At 36.3% G+C, this 14,130-nt stretch overlaps 1 protein-coding gene across 1 annotated transcript; it reads left to right on the top strand.

Annotated features, from left to right (window-relative positions):
* Positions 1 to 2,390: 2,390 nt before the first annotated feature.
* On the top strand, positions 2,391 to 11,589 carry mapk12b (mitogen-activated protein kinase 12b). Its single transcript, XM_007229744.4, has 12 exons — positions 2,391 to 2,652; positions 4,603 to 4,732; positions 4,857 to 4,915; positions 5,003 to 5,114; positions 5,233 to 5,262; positions 5,568 to 5,615; positions 6,643 to 6,757; positions 8,180 to 8,251; positions 8,561 to 8,640; positions 9,947 to 10,025; positions 10,143 to 10,316; positions 10,999 to 11,589. The coding sequence occupies exons 1-12, from the start codon at positions 2,534 to 2,536 to the stop codon at positions 11,073 to 11,075; spliced, it is 1,095 nt and encodes a 364-aa protein (XP_007229806.1). The 5' UTR covers positions 2,391 to 2,533; the 3' UTR covers positions 11,076 to 11,589.
* The last annotated feature ends 2,541 nt before the right edge of the window (positions 11,590 to 14,130 follow it).

The following is a 14,130-nucleotide window of genomic DNA, read 5'->3' as shown; positions in this document are numbered from 1 at the left end:
TTTTTTTATTCAAATGTTGAAAACCATGTAATATGTTTGTGTAACTTCACAATTATGTGCTATTTTGTGTTGGTCTACCACTTAATAGCTCAATAAAATACATTTACATTTGTGGTTGTAAGGTAACAGATTGTGAAAAGGTTAAAAGGGGTATAAATGTTTTTTGAAAGTCACTGTATTTAAGTAGAAGTCAACCAAAATATATGCTGGTATGTGTATGTTTGTTGTGTCAATTTAGTGTCCCTGCATGGCCTTTAGACATGCGCTCCTTTAGGACAAGAAGAATTACTTGCCCCTTTGTCCTGCTCCAGCCAGCCCCATTCACTTGTGCTCTATCCCACCCTCCCCCTCAAAAAAGTCAAGAGTTCTCTTCTCTACCAGCAGCAGGGAAGTGGGTGGGTTACGCATCTTCAACTAAAATAAATCAAGATTAAGAAAAAGCTTGTCTTTAAGAAGAAGGCCTGGACCCACTCTGAGGGGTCATGAACTGGAATGAAGTGTTTTATTCTGCTCAGACAAATGGCACCAAGATACAGGACAATAGTGGAACCCCTTAGAGGCACTGAACAAAAAATATATATTTTTAAAAGGGTTTTGATTTCACATACATAAAATACTAATTTACCATACTGAAGATGACATATTTTCACACTGTTTACATGTAACTGCTACCTTTACAAATTAAAGTGGTAATTTGGTTTTGAAAAAAGTTATTTGAGTGGATTTTTGGTGTTACACAGACAAAAGGAAAAAGGTTGTTCAAAGAACCAAAATAAACTAGAGTTTTCTTTCTCAAAATAACCATGATTCTTTGCCTGCATGGTTAAATGGTTGTTCTGTATGATGGATAAACTGTTGTTAATGGTTATTGAGACATTACTTTAAAATGGTTCTATATAGTGCCAAAATTATTTAGTTAAATTGAGGATTTTTAATTGTTAAATTAATTATGTAAAACACAGTTATTTAAATAAATGTTTACTTTTGTTAGATTTTTTGTTATCGGTATGGTGTTGTGATAGGTATGGAAACCCATTCCCATTATTTAGTAAATTGCTATTTCAATACTTTGCGATACTAAATTGTTAATTAAAGATGTTTCTGTGGATTTAATTTCTTAAAATAAAGACATAGTATTCTAAAACTAAGTATCTCAAAATGCAATCTTAGTATTTCAAAATAATGACTTAGTATTTCAAAATACCATCTTAGTATTTCAGAATAATGACTTAGTATCTCAAAATGCCATCTTAGTATTTCAAAATAATGAATGAATGTCTTAAAATAATGACTTAGTGTCTCAAAGTAATGAGATGGTATCCCAAGATAATGACTTAGAATCTCAAAATGCCATTTTAGTATCTCAAAATAATGACTTAGTATTTCAAAATGCTATCTTAGTATTTCAAAAAAATGACTTAATGTCTTAAAATAATGACTTAGTGTTTCAAAATAATGATGTAATATCTCAAAATAATGACTTAGTATCTCAAAATAATGACTTAGTATCTCAAAATAATGACTTAGTATCTCAAAATGCCATCTTAGTATTTCAAAATTCCATCTTAGTATCTCAAAATAATGACTTAGTATTTCAAAATACCATCTTAGTATCTCAAAATAATGACTTAGTATCTCAAAATGCCATCTTAGTATTTCAAAATAATGACTTAGTATTTCAAAATGCTATCTTAGTAATTTTAAAAAATGACTTAATGTCTTAAAATAATGACTTAGTGTTTCAAAATAATGATGTAATATCTCAAAATAATGACTTAGTATCTCAAAATAATGACTTAGTATCTCAAAATGCCATCTTAGTATTTCAAAATTCCATCTTAGTATCTCAAACTAATGACTTAGTATTTCAAAATACCATCTTAGTATCTCAAAATAATGACTTAGTATCTCAAAATGCCATCTTAGTATTTCAAAATTCCATCTTAGTATCCTAAAATAATTACTTAGTATTTCAAAATACCATCTTAGTATCTCAAAATAATGACTTAGTATTTCAAAATTCCATCTTAGTATCTTAAAATAATGACATAGTATCTCAAAATACCATCTTAGTATCTCAAAATAATGACTTAGTGTCTAAAAATAATGAGATGGTATCTCAAAATGCTATCTTAGTATCTCAAAATAATAATATCTTAAAATAATTATATAGTATCGCAAAATAATGAGATACTGTCTCAAAATACCATCTTAGTATTATAAATAATGAATTATTATCTTAAAATAATCTAATTTAGGAAGTATTTTAGTGAATAGTGAGCTCTGGTGTTCTGGTGTAAGTAATGGGTTTGTATAGGTATGAGGATGTGCAGGAATCTCACACTATCAGTCTCCCAGCCTGTGAAGACCAGAGGAAGTGAAACGCACCCCCGCGCGCGCGCGCGTCCCCCGGTGGGTCAGCGCGGTGGTGTTTGGGTGTCTGGGGTGGAGGAGGGCGCGTGCACAGTAACTGGATACATGAACTCATGCTCGAGCTCAGAGCTGAGAATACAGGCTGTTATCTCAGGTCAGAATGTCACTTCGTATCAGGGCCGGATTTTACCGACAGGAGGTGAATAAAACGGTGTGGGACGTGCCGGAGAGATACCGCGATCTGATACAAGTGGGCACGGGCGCGTACGGCACGGTGAGGTGAGTAACACTACCTCACAAAAAACACTCTGCATGTGTGAGCTTCTGAGAGAGAGAGAGAGTGCTGCAACATGGTGGAACACTCTAGATATATATGTTTATATTCATTTTATAAAGAAGGCCCTCTGTTCTCTGTGTTCCTAAAAAACTCGAATACCTAAACTGAACCCAAAAGTCCTAAAAACTAAATAAATAGGGTCTGCTAAACTCAGAATTACGTGAAAGTATCTAGTGTTCGCCGAACCCTTCGAAAGTGCTGCCTGTTTTTAAATATTTTAGTTATGTTTTCAGCTTGTAAGAGTAGTTATATTTGTGCTCTGGTGTGGTGGTTAGTAAGTTAGCTAAGTAAGTAACAAAGAGTCTCCTTACAAGTCATTGTTTGTGTTTAACAAGCTGAAGAAGTCGAATTAAATGAACCCCCATGTCAGAATGCACCTTAACAGTGCTTTTTACTGTTTTTTTTTTTAAACTTTCATACTTTTTACCATTTTTATTTGGAGTTCTTAGACATACTTTTGTAATGGTCATTCTGACTGTCTGAATAAAGTCGTTAATCTCACATTTATAGGTCCTAGCAGCCCAATGAGCATGAGAAAGGCTGGAATAGTGGAGGGAGGGGTTCACCCCTGTAGAGTGGCCTCTTCTCTTTCCCAGATGAAACAATGGAGAGCTGAGAGTTAGTCTCAGTTTCTATGACTTTATTAGAAACATGATCACACTGCTGGGGCATTCATAAGACTGACATCCAACATTCTGGAAAACAAAGATTTCTTAAAAATGGGGGTTTAAGAGTGCTAAATTGTTTGTATGATGTTAGGGGGGCATTTAATAATTTAATAATAAAGATCTTCATATTTTCTCTAAAAGTTAAAAAGGATCTTCTCAATCCCTCATCTTTCTTAACTGAAAAAAAAAATCCCTGAAGGTTATTTAAGAAGCTACTAATGGCTTGGCAAAAACAGATTCAGCTTGATTTTAATAAATATAGGGTTTCGTAATGGCAACATTTTGATACCAGCTCTTTATCCAAAATAGAAAAGACTTATTTGAACACCGGACCACTGACTTAATTTAGTCTTTGAAAAACTGCACTGTCAAAATTTTAGTGTAGACTTGATCTGGAAAAGTGGATTCAAATGTTTATTGGCTTAATTTTTAATTCCTAAAATAAACCCAAATTAATTTTAATAAAAAATGGAAAGTATTGAAATGTTACTAAAATATATAATTTTTAAAAAGATTTTTACCCCAGTAAGTTAAACTTTGTCTTATAAGAGCCTTTAAGAGTTTAAAGTTTCAAAGTGTATTTGTCACGGACATTAATAGCTATGCACAAAACAACTGGTCATGAAATGCTATGACATCACATGGTTCACATAAAACAATAAGATGTAAGATAAAATTTATAATTTATAGAATAACAGACAAAGCAGAGATGCCAAGCAGATAATAAAATCTACAAAGAAATTATAATAAAAAAAATATAGCCTAATAAAATAAAACTGCAGTGGTTCTGCAAACAAATGTTGCAATTATTGAAGAACTCATGAAGAGCCCCCTTTAATCAAGTTTGAATTATTTTTTTATTACGCTTTATTCTTATATTATTTTGTTTTCATTTTTATTGTTATTCTTTTACATGTTTTTTTATTTGACTTCTCTTTATATTTTCTAATTGGTGAAGCACTTTGAATGACTGTTGAGTTTAAAAGGTGCTATATAAATAAGCTTGCCTTGCCTTTTATAAAAGTGTAGTGTTTGAGGCTAATACAGCCTTTTATCAGTATAAATAAGGTTTCTCATTTTGACATCAAATGTATAATACATTAGCTACTTTGCAGTAATATCAGTGCAACCATCAACCATATATTATTAAATTAACGTGATTTCTAGATGCTGAGGAATGTTTTGTATGATATTTGGCCTCATTCTTACTTCTCTTCATGTCAGCTCTGCCATTGACCGCAAGGCAGGTGTGCGGGTGGCCATCAAGAAGCTCCATCGTCCATTCCAGTCCAGACTCTTCGCCAAGCGAGCTTACAGAGAGCTGAGACTGTTAAAACACATGAAGCACGAGAATGTAGGTTCACAGCTCAGTACATGCAACTCAAATACAACAGCATACATGTTTTATATTAATTCCCAAGAATTTTGTGTGAAAACAAAAGCAGTGAGCAATTTTCTCAACTTTATGGCTCAAACAGGTGATTGGGCTGTTAGACGTCTTCACTTCTGAAATATCACTGGACAGATTCCAGGATTTGTGAGTTTTTTTACATAGTGTTCCTTGCATTATACATTGTTAGTTTGTTACCATTTAGTAAGCTTTCTGTTTTGCGCTTTCTGTCAGTTACTTGGTGATGCCCTTCATGGGTACAGATCTTGGTAAGCTGATGAAGATGGAGAGATTGTGTGAAGACAGGGTGCAGTTCCTGGTATATCAAATGCTGAGGGGACTGAAGGTCAGTCACAGATTCTGTTAATGTTTTTACCGTCACAGGTTTTGGGAATGTTGATGATGTAAAAGTTCCCTTCGTATTTTCAGTAGTGTGCTGACTTCCTGCCTCTTCTCCTCCACAGTATATTCATTCTGCTGGGATCATTCACAGAGTATGTGACATGTTAATTATATGCGTGGGGGGCTGGGCAGTAGGATGGCCACTCCATTCAACACCCACACCCATTCATTCTCTCTTTACAACTCTTTTCTCTTTTTTTATCCTAAAAACTCTCAAAATTGTTTAGATTTTTTTGCTTGTAACAAATATTTAAAAAATAGCATATTTATATACTAAGTTTATATTGTAATGATTAACACATTTGTCAGTTTATAACGATATGAGGTTTTATGTGTGTGTGAACAAACATAAATTTATATGTGCTGCTTTAATATGTCTTCATTGGTTTGTCAACAGGATCTCAAACCAGGAAACCTGGCTGTAAATCAGAATTGTGAGCTGAAGGTACTTCAAATTCCCCAGAAAATGTTGATTAAACAGTCTGAGCAAAAGAGTCCTTTAAAATATAAAGTGTGAAACCTTTTTTGGTACCGATATAGAACCAAGGTTCTGTATAGGACCAACTACAAAGGATTTGCACCAATATAAATAAATCTTTTACCAAGCAAAGGACCATACCGAACCTCCACCTTTACTCAGGAACATGTCCATAGACTTCGTAGACTAGGACTCACTTTAGATGTATTATATAATCATAGTAGAGTCTTTTAATACTATTTATTAGATATTTTCAAACCCAGGTACTCAATAAAAATTACACATAGCGTATTTCAGTAAACTTAGTTCTGAAAACAATATTTTTATTATTAGTAGGGCTGTCAACGTTAAAACATTAAGTACCGTGATTAATTAATTTCTGAATCAGTAATGCACTGTTATTTTTTACACTAATCAATAACGTCACCAAATTTGACCTCAATTTCCACCATAATCTGCCCTGCTCCCGCTCAACGCACAGATTTTTCCATCTGAATGACTAAAAAAAGCTAAAAACACAGACAAACACAATGACAGAGGACACATCCCCTGGTGTGAAAAACTTCTTTTGCTTTGTTGTGCAACACTTTTAAACTGTCCTTCTGATAACTAGTCTGCCGGTGATATACATGCTCAACAGTTAGTGATGTACAGATTAACTAACTTATTATTAGCATACAGAACTATGTGCAACTGCAATGAAAGCACCATTTTCTTAGAGAGTGGTCCTTATGTGCACTGCTACCTCATAATGCACAAAGGCAGATGTAAGCTTTTCACCTACTTTTTAATATTGCACTCCTGGTGTATCTATGGTTATCTGGGATCTAGCTATATAGTGCAAAATGACACTTCTTAACCAAGATAAAATATATTAAACAGCATGTAACATGTTACATGTAAAGATTAGTAGAGGATCTACAGATTAGAAAGAGTATCTGCATGTTGTTGAAGATGAGCTTTAATATTGATGTTGCTGATGTGCTGTGTGCAGATTTTAGATTTTGGGCTGGCCCGGCAGGCTGACTCAGAGATGACGGGTTATGTGGTAACTCGGTGGTACAGAGCACCTGAGGTCATCCTGAACTGGATGCACTACTCACAAACAGGTTAGACACACAAACACAAGTATTGTAAGAAATAATTTAGCGTTTTTTAGGCTGAACTCCATCTGCTGCATTTGTATCACACCTCCGCTGATCATTTGTTTTTGTTTCTCAGTTTAGATAATAAATAGTATACAGAAAAGCATAGCCTTTACACTAAAAAAAATATTCAGATAAAAAACAGTTTATTTCACAAAATGTTTGCATGATTCTGATAATAGCAAAAATGCATTTTACTTCTAACCCACAAGAACTATATTGTAGTTAACCCAACCTTCACCGTAATCTGCCCCGCCCAACACACAGATTTTGGTCTCAGTCTGGAGCGGTTTGGATTGGTTTGCTTGGGGTGAGAACGTGATCTGGTCTCCATTCGACCGAGCTATCAAATATACTTCTTTTCAATTAAGCTTCAATTAAAACTGCTGATAAGGCCCAGTTTAATCTGATATATTAGCCAGATAAAATACTGCTATGATCAACCGCTGCTCCGTTCTGTTTACACACTGAGTGAATTTTTTGCAGCGTTCACTTCTCACAGCTGCGTGGCTCTGTTTACTACATGTTTACGGACATCTGATTTGATTGAAAAACACTATGTTTAAAAGCACAGCGTCAAATTAAATCTACCAGTTAAGTAAGTATCAAATGTTTTCATTAAAGGGCTCTTAAAGGGACAGTGTGCACATGACTGAATAATGGCCATTACATATTTCTCCCATTTAAATAGTAATTCCTCCATTGTGAGCATGTGTGCAATACCAAACACTTCCTGAGATTTTTATACACAGAAAATTAAGTTCTAATTCAGAAATACTGAGATGTTTACAATAATGTCTAAAAAGTTTCCTATGTTCAATGCATTCTTTATTCCAGTGCCCCACATCTCCCCTCAAACAAAGTATATACTCACGTTTTAATTGACACCACTAACACAAATAATTACATTTTAATTTTTTTACATTCATTATTTTATTTAAATTTAAATATCCACTATAAAAACTTGCTTCTTAAGAAGAACAAGCAGTGGTGTGCAGTAAGGCCCTTCTAACCCTTCAACGGCTGTACTTGTAGAAAAAAAGCATTGGTTTTGTCGTTTGTAGCAGTATTTTTGGGCTGTTAATGTACATTAAGCTCATATAACTAAGTCGAGACAGATAAAATGTAGTTCTAATATAAATCTCTGTGTGGGTTGGCGGGTGTGGGGGGGGGGGGGGGTGGGTGGCGGGGGTCTGGGTGTGTTGCAGAAGGTGTACCCACTATATTAACTGCATGCCACTGAGAACAAGTGTAATTAATCGCAGTTATCACAGAATATTGTTGTGATTAGTCTGATAAAATGTTTTAATCGATTGACACCACTCATAAGTATGTTTTTATCACTTTTTTCTTGACCTAATTATTAAGCTTCTTTCTGTCTTTTAGTTGATATCTGGTCAGTTGGTTGCATCATGGCAGAGATGCTTCTTGGAAGACCACTCTTCAAAGGAAATGACCGTATCCTTTAACATAACCAGTGAAACCCAGCCACACCTATGTTTTCTGTTTGATTACTTTCTCTCTCCAAATAATCGAATCACAAGCTACATACTTTTTACTACTTCAGTACATTGATGAACTAAAAGTAGAGATGTTAGCATGATACCACTTAGCATTGTTAAGACTATAAGCTCTACATGGAACACAGTTATTATTTATGTTGACATATTTTCAGGGTGTCAGTAGTAGGTTTGAGTGCAGTTTGTCTGTTACCTATAGCTGTGTTCTTTATATTTATGTGGTTCAGTCTTTAACTCTGAGCTCTAGATCTAGACCAACTGAGAGAAATCATGAAGATCACAGGAACGCCAGGACAGGACTTCATCCTGAAGCTACAGAGTCAGGATGTGAGTAGTGTGAATTCTCCTCTGCCTATACACACAGACTTGTGGCATATAATAACACTGAATTTCTATGTCATCAGGTACACCCACCAAATTAGTGCACTTTGCACAGTTACACCCTGCCTTGCTATGATCATGCCTATCCATTAGTGGCAGAAGGGAGGCAAATTATTTTTCGCAGTATAAGGCACACTTAAAACCCTTAAAAGTTTCCCAAAAATTGTCAGTGCGGCTTTTAATCCAGTGCCTCTTCTGTATAAATTTTACCATTCAGGTTGTAAGGAGCAGTAAAGCCACTCCGCTAAAGTACAGCATTATACAGGAGTTTCAGTTTAGTGTATCCAGCACTGGGGCTGGAGTAGCATTAGAACTAGCCACTAACCGTGCTTAGTGTTAGCTCTTTAGCCATTCAGAGGTGAGTATTATCGGGCTGTAACCTGCTGCTAACCCCGGCTAGCACTGCTGGAGCAGCATTAGCATTACCTGCTAACCGCGCTAAGCCCTAGCTGTTTAGCCGTTCAGAAGGGAGAATTATTGGCCTGTACCTTTCTGCTAAACCCAGCTAGCACTGCTGAAGCAGCATTAGCATTACCTGCTAACCGCGCTAAGCCCTAGCTGTTTAGCCATTCAGAAGTGAGAATTATTGGCCTGTACCTTTCTGCTAAACTCAGAATTAGAGTTACCTGCTAACCACAGTGCTAGCACTTTCTCGGTTCAGTGATGAGTATTTTCAGACTGTAGCCTGCGTGTTTACCATGTTTAAACAAGCGTAAGGGGACGACCCTCTAGCTTATATTGCCCTAGATTACTGAAACACTCAGGGTTTCTCAGTGTGGTGCTGTCAGGGCGGCATTAGCCGCTAACTGCTAATACTAATGCTCCAGTTTTAGTGCTGGAGAAATTCAGGAATCTGAGCCTACTGTAAATAAACAGATGCGCTTTACTCATCCCATTAAACAGTTTTTAGGACAAAATCTGTGTAGATTAACATCCAGCACTTGTTTGACTTGGTTTTTTTTTAAGAATTAGTTTTGTTTGCTTAACTTAGCTTGCCCCACTACCACCCAGTGGCAAGACCTGCTGAATTAGAAGGACAACATGGCGACACCCCTGTTAATTACTAGTGTCACATACTGCACCTTATAATCCTGTGCGCCTTAGGTATGAAAATAGACCAGAAAATATACATTCATTAACAGTCCTCTTTATAATCCGGTGTGCAAAAAATAGGGTAGTAGGTGTACCTGATCAAATGGAAACTTGATAAGCAATGGTTCCATAACATTTAAGCCTTGTGTCACTTTCCCAGGCCAAGAATTATATTAGAAGTCTGCCCAAAGTGCCAAAGAAGGATTTGCACAGTATATTTTTTAAAGCCAGCTCAGAAGGTAAGCAGAACAAATTCTGTGTATTCTTGTATCAACAATTAACTTATGATCTGTCTTTATAAAAATAAAAATGTGTGACTATCAATGCAATTATCTGTATATCCATCCATCATTCAGTGGTGAGTGCCATGGAGCGGATGCTTTTGTTGGACCCTGACAGCAGAGTGAGCGCTGCTGTGGCTCTGGAGCTCCCGATGTTCTCTGAGTTTAGAGAACCTGAGGAGGAGACGGAGGCATTGCCCTATGACCATTCCATGGATAACGCTGACCTTTCTCTGGAGCAGTGGAAACGTAAGTGTGGGTAACGGAGAGGGAAGAAAAGAAGCAACTGCCACATCTGAAAAAAACGTTGCCACCCACCCTTTGACATGGCAATGAATAATATAGTGCAATGCAAAAATTAGAAGGCCACTTCAGTTTCTGAATAAGTTTCTTTAATTTTGCTATTTATAGGTATATGTTTAAGTAAAATGAACATTGTTGTTTTATTCTATAAACTACAGACAACATTTCTCCCAAATTCCAATAAAAATATTGTCATTTAGAACATTTATTTGCAGAAAATGAGAAATAGCTAAAAGGATGCAGCACCTTCAGTCTTTAAATAATGCAAAGAAAACAAGTTCATATTCTTAAAGTTTTAAAGAGTTAAGAAATTAATATTTGGTGGAATAATCCTGGTTTTTAATCATGCCAATTGGCATGTTCTCCTCCACCAGTCTTACACACTGCTTTTGGACAACTTTATGCCACTCTTGATGCAAAAATTCAAGTAGTTCAGTTTGGTTTAATGGCTTGTGATCATCCATCTTCCTCTTAATTATATTTCAGAGGTTTGGTTTTCAATTTGGTAAAATCAAAGAAACTCATAATTTTTAAGTGGCCTGTTATTTTTTTCCAGAGCTGTATATATTAAATATGATATTCTGGGACTTCTGAGAAATGCTCATCTTCTCTCTGTCTCCCTCTACAGGTCACACCTTCACAGAGATCCTCTCCTTTCAGCCTCCTCTTATAGAGCTCAGAGACTCCAAAGAGACTTCCCTTTGAGGAGAACAGACACACACACACAGAATGTATTTGAGACAAAACTGCTATTTAAGCTACAATTTAGCTTTATGACTCTAAGGTATTATGCTCTATGACAGTGTTTCTCACACCTGGTGCTTTTCTCACACCTGGTGCTTTAACACACTCCCTGGAAAAGACTGTCAAGAGGCTGATTTGTTAAATCAGGGCATGTCAGGACCAGAAATGAGAAACACTGATAACATACCGAAATCTGGGAAACTGGATTTAATGTTTTTACAATTTTTTTATGTTTGATGTGTCAGTAAAAGACAGGACATTTGTAAACTATTTGTTTTTGTAATTTGGAAAGACAGAATTTCTGAATATAATGTACAGAATCAGGATGCTGGCTCATATTTAATGTGAATAAACATTTTTAAATGTGAGATTGTTGTTCTCAGTTGATGCACTGCTACCTTTGTTCAGGTCAGGCGTGTGTTGGGACATTTCTGTAATTATTAAATGTACATATTTTATTGTGCCTTGGGCATTATTCAGGTGGTGGTTCTTATGATTGACACTCACATTGTTAGTCAAATCGAGGTCAGATTGGAATGAGTCATTTTGAGAGTTTGTGCTTGGATGTAGGCATGTAGTGCATAGGGAATGTAACAGTCACACCCTTTGAGGCACAGTGGTCACTGGAGTAAACCTTTTTTTTATTTCTTACTTTGCAATCATATTTAAAGAGGAAATTGATTAAAGCTTCTTTGCATTACTTGAGGTATGAAAGAAGCACTGCATTTTTTATTATTTTTTTGACCATGTCTTAATTTCTACAAATAAATGAAGTTTGTATATATTGCAATGTATATTGAGAAGCAGTGCTTCTTTGTTCCTCCCTGAAGTTAAGATAATAATCTAGTATAATAAGCAGCAGGATCTCATTACTGCAGATCTACTGTATTCTGACAGTTTGTGTTTACAGACAAACCAAGTCTCCCTGAAGCCGCGGGAGTCTCCCGCATTTCGGTAGCGGCTCCCTGATGCCCGCGAGTCACATATAATCTCCTGGAATTCAATGGCAGGGCGGTGACGACGCATCTACACCCCAGAAAATCGGGGCAAAGAGTCTAAAAGCGGAGAGGGAGCGCCTTTCTAGCACAGAAAAACGAGGCAAAAGAGTCTAAAAGCGGAGAGGGTGCGCATTTCTGGCGCAGAAAAACGGACAAAGAGGCTAAAAGCGGAGAGGCTGCGCATTTCTAGCGCAGAAAAACAGGGCAAAGAGTCTAAAAGCGGAGAGGGAGCGCCTTTCTAGCGCAGAAAAACGGGCCAAAGAGTCTAAAAGCGAAGAGGGTGCGCATTTCTACCGCAGAAAAACGGGCCAAAGAGTCTAAAAGTTGCCGTAATTCAGGAGTTTAATATTAAGAGACATCATGAAATTAAACATCAATTTGAAAAATCTTAGTTTACACAACACTGTCAAAGATAAAGATAGTAAGTCAAGTAAAATGGTGTGTACATGAAATAATCAGGAAAAAAGTATTATTTAAAGTGGTATATTTCATTATTTGTTTTATTACAGAGTCTGTGGCCCGTGAATTCAAATATTTCTCCTTCTGGCCCTTAACAAAAAAAGTTCGGACACCCCTGACCTAAACAAAGTCAATAAAACAGCTACATGTAGATAACAGGTAGAAAACAGACAGCACTAACTACTTATTAGCTTGGTTAGCTTAGCATATCCGGCATGTTCAGTCCAGTTCTACAAATCAATATGTGCTACTTGGTGACTCTGTTTGTTCACACCCAACCACAGTTTTTCATGTTTTAACCTGTTTTTCGTGATAATTTTTCTCTTGTGCTTTAGAGCTACAGTCTGAGCTTTACTGTTGAGGCAACACAGTTTCTAACGTTACCTAACGCTAACTATCTTGCTACCTAGCTAACAGATGAGTGCCCTTTCCAACAGAAGTTACACATAAAGCTAACATGTAGTATATCAGCTTTTAAAAATTACAAACGTCTGGTCGTATTTCCTGAGCTAAGCTTATAAATTAACACACATTTTACCAGTAGATAATTTATTTATTTTTATTTAAATGGCTAGCCGTTGCGCTAGGTCTACAGCTAGCTACACTGTTTATGACTGGGGGCTTTATTTATAGGTTTAACAGAGCATACTGCAAAGCACACAAGAAGAAAGAAGAAAGCCACTCTTGAAAGAAAGACATAAGAAGTGCTGTTTGTACAGCAAACATGTGGAAGAAGGTGCTGTGGTCAGATGAGACCAAAGTTGATCTTTTTGGCATAAACACAAAGTGCTTTGTGTGGCTGAAAAGTAACACTACTCATCATCACCCTGAACACACCATCCCCAAAGTGGCTTTGGGCCTGCTTTTCTTCAGCAGGGACAGGGAAAACAGTTAAAATAGATGGAGTCAAATACAGGACCATTCTGGAAGAAAACCTGTTGGAGTTTATAAAAGACCTGAGACTTGGACTGAGATTTATCTTCCAACAAGACAATGATCCAAAACATAAAGCAAAATCTCCATCAATCTCGTATCCAGGTATTTAAATGACCAAGTCAAGGTCCAGACCTGAATCCAATCGAGAATCTGTGGAAAGAGCTAAAAACTGCTGTTCACAAACGCTCTTCTTCCAACCTCACTAAGCTCCAGCTGTTTTACGAGGAAGAATGGATAAAAATTTCAATCTCTTGATGTGCAAAACTGATAGAGAAATACTCCAAGCAGCTATAAATACCCCAAGACTTGCAGCTATAATCACAGCAAAAGGTGGCGCTACAAAGTATTAATGCAAGGGGGCTGAATTATATTGCTGTTAGCCAGCTATTCAGTGAGAAAAAGGCCAGTCATTTCACATTTCATTGGAAACCTTTCATAATTGAAAGGATCAATTTTCAAGAATGCCCAAAAGACAGTTTCTGCTGGAATCAGTTGCTAAAAAAACATCTCTCTCAGGAGCTTCTCAGCGCTGCCTGGAATCAGAGGGAAGAGACAAGAGAGGGCTAATGGATTTGAAGAGACTGAATTTGCATTTACTTTGCATTTACTTTGAATTGTGAGAT

This window comes from Astyanax mexicanus, chromosome 2 (assembly GCF_023375975.1).
Source record: "Astyanax mexicanus isolate ESR-SI-001 chromosome 2, AstMex3_surface, whole genome shotgun sequence".
Classification (NCBI taxonomy): Eukaryota; Metazoa; Chordata; class Actinopteri; order Characiformes; family Acestrorhamphidae; genus Astyanax; species Astyanax mexicanus.
Note: the sequence above shows the minus strand (reverse complement) of the source record. Positions and strands in the feature narration are given on the sequence as shown.